The sequence below is a fragment of the Onychostoma macrolepis genome, chromosome 12 (assembly GCF_012432095.1).
Source record: "Onychostoma macrolepis isolate SWU-2019 chromosome 12, ASM1243209v1, whole genome shotgun sequence".
Lineage (NCBI taxonomy): Eukaryota > Metazoa > Chordata > Actinopteri > Cypriniformes > Cyprinidae > Onychostoma > Onychostoma macrolepis.
Genome location: NC_081166.1, coordinates 24115958 through 24122747, shown reverse-complemented (window position 1 = coordinate 24122747; position 6790 = coordinate 24115958). Strand labels below are relative to the sequence as shown.

Below are 6790 nucleotides of genomic sequence, written 5' to 3'. Positions count from 1 at the left end.
CATTTCATTTAATGCAATGTAAATGTAGTCAAGTGTGTGACTTATATATCCGTTAAAGTATATTATTTCCATAATAATTATTGTTTTTCAAAGTATGGTACAGTGTAGATCTTTTTCGCGAGGGTACAGTATATAGTAAGACTGACAGCTGAAATTGCTTCTGTGTCTTAAAATGCCTCAAGAGCACGAGTTCAAAACAAGAGTTTGCCCTCTATTTCAAAAAATCCCCATCATTTCATTTACCAAGCCAACAAAATGAAATGTGCCCCCATCAATGACCCACTCATCTTTACCCTTCTATTGCTCTGACTGTGAATCCAGGATGCCAAATATATTGCATGCTACAGAAAAAACACATTACAAATTCAATGTCTCTGACACTGCAGGACTGCAGCGTTTGCAATGCTGTATAACATTCATCTGTTTCAGCTTCATTGATGAGTAAATTTATGAGTCTGAGTCATTGCATTTCAGATTTGAAATATATACAGTTTCATATCAGCTTCTCACTATTGAGAGGAGGAGGCAATGAATGTTTTATTGTGCTGGTTCTTCAGATGACCTGACACATTACGAACCCTATTTGTTCTAAAATTAGAACACGGAAGAAATGATTGCACTGATGAAAGAATCATTCATTTGTATTTAAAAGCATTTCAGTGGGAATAGAGCTCAGAATATTTCTGGGAATTTATTTCTTGGCAAAATAAACTTGTGAACTTGTAAAGTATAAAAAGTGAAGTATTCAGGTCAAAAATAAAGCTAACTTGTAATATATTCAGCAGGCAAAGGCATAATAACATAATCACTGTAAAATTGAATAAACATTGCACAAAATAATCATGTGAAATTATGTTAATGTGTCTGACTTTACTATTAAACTCACATTTATATGCAAATCTACTCCTTCGTGTCATAAACCGCATTCTCCTGCTTCTGTGCAGCTCTTTGCAAATGATTCCAGCTCTGTTATGGTTGATTACAACTCACAGGTTAAATTATCATAAACTATGCACCTCTTCTTTGACTTAATTACTCTAAAGTTCTATGTTTAGACACCGTTTCCAATGATCATTGTTGTGATAATGCTGTGCAATTATCCTGGATAGATCCAGAAAAGTGAAACGAAAATAAATGATAGAATAGAGGAAACACACTGTGGCTTTCAAAATGGGGAAAGGTTTGTGTGGGGACAGAGAGATCAAAATGCAGTCTGTTGTGAATATAGCTTTGGTATTGAAACAGACGAGCGCTGACAACAAATGACAGCAAAAAACACCACCGCATTTTCATAAACAGCTGTCTGTCACTACGCTCGAAAACTGACCTGCATCCAGTAAAATAAGACATTAACAATTAATTACTTTGTTTTTTACGTGGCAGATTCATAGCTGATGAGAATCCCATAAAATATCATGGATATTTTAAGATGTTTTTTCAGTTTTGTAAGGTCTTTAAATCAACAGTAATACGTGAAAGGATATTTAGAGTAAAAAGCCCCTTGATGTTGGCCTGCTAAAGGACTCCTTGAAAAGACCCTCTTACGGGAATATTCATGAGAGTGGGGTTTTTTTTCCTCAAAAATATGTTGTTGTATATATTTGCATATTTTGTCATACCCCTTATATTCACATATGTAACATAAAAACAATCTACTTTTATTATTTATCTTCACACAAATTGTTTTGCTTAAACAAAATTCTGTAAAAAAAAAAAAAAAAAAAGATTATTGATCATACACTTCAGGCACCCTTTCCTTAAAGGAATAGTTTAACCAAAAAATAAATTGTGCTGAAAACTTACTAACATTTAAGCCAAGCAAATGTAGAGAAATATAGCATTACATCACTTGCTCACCAATGGATCCTCTGCAGTGAATGGGTGCCGTCAGAATGAGAGTCCAAACAGCTGATAAAAACAAAATTCTACAATTAATTCACATGACTCCAGTCTATCAATTAACGTCTCATGAAGTGAAAAATGGTGTGTTTGTGATAAACAATTAAAACTTGTTGTCTTGTTTGAATCAGGATAGAAATATGCACAGAGCAAATGCTGTTTACAAGCGAAAACAGTCCAAAACTGTTCTAAACAAATATGTTGGTGGATTTTGATGTGCAGGAAAACAGCAGTTGGACTTTTTAACTGGACAAAGCGTTATTATGGACTCGTATTTTAACCAAAATGACAGTTTAAAGTAAAAAAAAATATATATTTCTTGATGGACTGGGGTCATGTGGATCACTTGTGGATTATTGTCATGTTTTTATCATTTGTTTGGATGCTCATTCTGACGGCACCCATTCACTGCAGAAGATCCACTAGAGAGCAACTGATGTAGTACAAATTTTTTCCAAATCTGTTCTGAGGGTGGCCTGAGGGTAAATAAATTTCTAGCAGATGTTCATTTTTCTGGGAACTATTTCTTTAGTGTCATTCCTTATATTGCCATTTAGCTGATCAGTTGGTACTATTCATTAATGACAGAAGAAATAAAGAGGGCTGAATTGCCTTTCATGTTGTTTCTGAAGACCTTCATACTGAATCTTTCCTACAAACCACTTCATTCCTTTTTAGGTGGACAATTAGACTGATCAAATATAAAAAGGACCTTTGAAAAGAACCCACTGGGTGGACTGACACATTCGATTAGAATCAGCAGCTGGACTGAACAGATACGAGGTGAGAAGCCCATTTCTTGTTTTACAGATGGATAGCTTTAGATGTCCAGATGAGAGAGAAAGAGTAACCGCAGCCAAAGTCTGACGAAAAAGCAAACTATAATTTATTGAGTATGCTCACAGGTTTCTCCTCCATCCTCAAAATACAAAGCAGAACACCCACACTGAATAACAACGACTGCGGTTGTTGCATTCATAGACTGTCTATGAACACGAACAGCCTAAAATATTCAATATTGTGGCGTTTATTCGCTACATCAGGTGTAAATTATTAAGCTGCGCTAATATTTTTAAATTAAGACTTTAAATGACTCTTTTAAAGCCACACCGAATAACATGTTTTGTCACTGACGTTCCTTTTGTTTTGAAACAAGATTGAATCGTTGATGGCACAAGCTCTCTGAGGTTATTAACAGAGGCACTACATCCATTATGGCACTCATTTGTTTTCAATGACTGACAGGAGCCCATTTGTGCTAGGCATTCAGTTTAAATAAATGTAATCAAAGCACACTCTTGAGATCTTTTAGAGCAAAATAGACGCCTTAGTCACTCTATTTCCCCTGCTATAAACAGTAAAAAATGTAAATTATGATAATGCATTAGGGTTATTCGGTATGCTAGTGAGAGAAAAAAGCTGTAATGTATTTGCAAAAATAGAGCTAGTTTTGCTGTGCTTCAGATGAGCGTTGAAATTTTAACTGTTTTGTCAAAAACGAGACAACACATAATTCAAATGCAACATTAAACATTTAAGCACAGAATATTAAGAGATAAGAGAGAGCACATTTTAAGCTTAAGTGGTGGCAACACTACTGATTGAAAATGAAATGCTATGTTTATCTCAATAAAATGAGTCAAATGCAGAGCATTACACAGTTTATTTGGGTATTTATAATAGTATCAGCATCTGAAGTGATGCTTATGTCAAATTTACAATTTACAGCACTCATTTGCAGTGTATCTCTATGCTGATTCATTTCCTGCATTCATTTCTAAACAAATTATGCACAGTCAATTTTCAGTTAATGAAGTGAAGCTGGCATAATCATAGTTTCTGAAATATAGCCAGCATGCTTGCACAGATCGCAGAAAATCTTTTGCACTTGAGGATAATCTTAGAATGCTATTTATCCGGATTAATGCTAAATTAATTTAATTGCACAGAAAATTGTGGAGATGTGTTTGTCAGAATTACAGGGTTACTATTCATTTAGAGAGTGTGCATCTGTGCTCAATCTTAGTGACAACAAATTATCATCTGTATTAGTCACGCTAGTATGGAAATGACATAGAATACATATATTAATCTCCAACCGAGTAATTTTCTTGAGTGACAGCAAACACTGGAGCATTATGTTTTTGATATAACTCTAATTTGTCATTACATTTGTAATTTTAACTTCTGGTGCAGTGATACAGTCATAAAGTATAGCAGTAGGAATACTTTTTATTTAGAGCTCATCAGATTTCTGCCAGGGAGGAGTTGGTGGGAATAACAGACAAGCACACGTCAGGGCTAAAGCCTCTCAGCGGTACCATTAATCTTGACTTGAGCCACACGCTCTGGGTTTGTCCCCGTAAATCCCACCACAGTTTTCCACTCATATGGACTGATTTCAGAACAAGTCTGGTATTCATTTATTTAACTGAAAATAATAACAAAAGAAGACATCAAAATAGCCAAGATAAATATATAATTTACATTAATCCTTAATAATACCTTTTTAAAACATCTTTAATTTATGAACAATTATGCATTATATGTCTAAGCCAACACTGGAAAAAAAGACACATGTCAAATACTCTTCAAATTCAAATTATGCTGGAAATATTTTTTTTAATAAAAAATGTCTTTAATTATATAAAAAAGCAAATAATAAATAGATGCAAAATAGAAGCATGTTATTGTGTTGCAAAGAAACTTTAAAAAAATATATTTAGACTGAAATGTACATCAACTACTACTCTATTAAGCAGCGTATGATGTTTGATAATGACTTATCAATGAGAGTTATTTATAAAGCATCACCCTATTAATATTTCCATCTCTGTCTGTGCATTCTCATGCTCCCCAAGTCAAATACTCTCACACACGGTCGTCGAAGACACGCTTTTACTTCTGGTCAGCTTGAAAACAGTGTAGCTCCTTGTTTCCGGAGCAAATCTCCTGGATGAGCCAGAGTTGCGCTGCTGGATTTTAGACGCGGAATTTCTAATTGAAGATTTATTGGTCAGGCTCAAGACTGAAGACATCTTCTCTCTGTAGCTTTCTCTGAACCTTTTGGCCGATCTGTACAAGTTTCCAACAAAGCAGTAGCAGAGGGGATTGAGGGACGAGTTGGTGAGACCCAGCCATTGCGCAAAGGGTCTGCTTTGGAGAATCCAATGATGCTCAACGTTGCTCAGCTCGTCGTTTCGATCGGGAGAGCTGGGGATGTTGGAATCGATCCAGATGTCCACGGCGTAGAGTGGCAGCCAGGAGAAAGTGAAGAGCAGCACGAGCGCGAAGACCATTTTGGAGATCCTCTTGCGCGTTTTCAGGCGCGATGTCGAAGAGGTCAGAGAGAGCTGGTTGGGATCTGATATTGATGCCGTGCCTCCTCTACTCAGTTTCCAAACGGTCAGGAAGCAAATGATTAGGTTAAAGACCACCGGGAATCCATACAGCGCGCAGAAGAGTAAAAAGTTGTAACCCTGGCGCAGTCTGACTTTAGACCAGCTTTCCACGCACACCGTCACGGTGTGCAGCCCGTCCAGAAGGGAAAGCGTCTTAGTTGTGTTCATGAAAAATAACGGCAAACATAACGCAGAAGACACGACCCACACCACAGCTATCATGCATATCATTCTGCTGGCCGTGAAGAAAGACCTGGCGTGCAGTGGACTGTGGACGCTGTAGTATCGGTTCAGACTGATCACGGCCAGACTCAGAACGCTTGCCGAGACGGACACGGCCTGAACGAACGGCACAGCTCGACACAGAAAGTCTCCAAACACCCAGGCGTTATACACCTGATGTCCTAAGTTAACCGGCATGCAGACACACACCACCATCATGTCGCACACCGCCAGGTTGACCAGGAGTCTCCTGGTGGCCGAAGCTCCAGACAAGCGATTCCTCCGGCGCGTCAGGACCCACAGAGCCATGATATTCCCCACCAGTCCTGTCAGGAAAGATATCACATACATGACCATTAAAACTATAGTGTCCGGTTCGTGACCCGCAAACAGAAAGTCGATGGAGAAAGGCGTCAAATCACGCGTGGTCCAGTTCTTCTGGAGATGCTCCCAAATAGAAAAGTTGTTTGGGAAGAAGCGTCCGAATGTGCTGTAAATGCTCGAGGTGTTCATGTTTCCTCTATGTGCCATTTCATCTGACCATCCGCTTCTTGAGGATCTCCATAACGCCCCCACCCTCAAGAATATAATAAAAGAGCAACGATTCACTGAAGAAAAAAGACTCAAATATTCCATAACTTGTTAAATGTCGCGTTTAATTAAAATATTCAATATAGTGCAGCTTCAATGTATGAATTATGTATTTCTATCTATCTATCTATCTATCTATCTATCTATCTATCTATCTATCTATCTATCTATCTATCTATCTATCATACACACACACATATATATATATAATAATATAGGAAAGATAATTCTGTATATTTAGCTTTGTGTAAATACAATTAAAGTAAATGAAATGTCCTCATTTAGTAAACGTGTATATGTATCTGTGTGAGTGTGTATTACTGCTGCACACCTCCATTAAAGGCAAACAGACACTACACAGGAAGAATTATGGGCACACATGCATGCACATACTCTCTCTGTCTCTCTCTATCTCTCTCTCTCTCTCACACACACACACACACACACACACACACTAATCTCTCTCTTTCTCTTTGTTACATCTGTCTGAGTTACTAACCAAATGTAGAGATAAACATAATAAACATGAAAATGCATTTTCTGTCATGTAGTCCCCCAGATGTCATTTACCCATCCACATTGATTCATATTTTCAAATTAACAAACTTAAAGCATGCTGTCTTTAAATCAATGCTGCTTAGCAGTTAGTGGTAGCATCTAAATTAACTGGCTTTGTT

The 6790-nt window shown here is 37.2% G+C and overlaps 1 protein-coding gene across 1 annotated transcript; it reads right to left on the bottom strand.

Annotated features, from left to right (window-relative positions):
- Positions 1-4760: 4760 nt before the first annotated feature.
- On the bottom strand, positions 4761-6035 carry LOC131550752 (QRFP-like peptide receptor). The gene has a single exon (XM_058793130.1). It carries the CDS (start codon positions 6033-6035, stop codon positions 4761-4763), a length of 1275 nt encoding a protein of 424 aa, XP_058649113.1.
- Between the last annotated feature and the right edge of the window lie 755 nt (positions 6036-6790).

What these genes read in the sequence shown, in the direction of transcription:
- LOC131550752 (XM_058793130.1), bottom strand. Translation starts at nt 6,035, where the DNA reads ATGAACACCTCGAGCATTTACAGCACATTCGGACGCTTCTTCCCAAAC.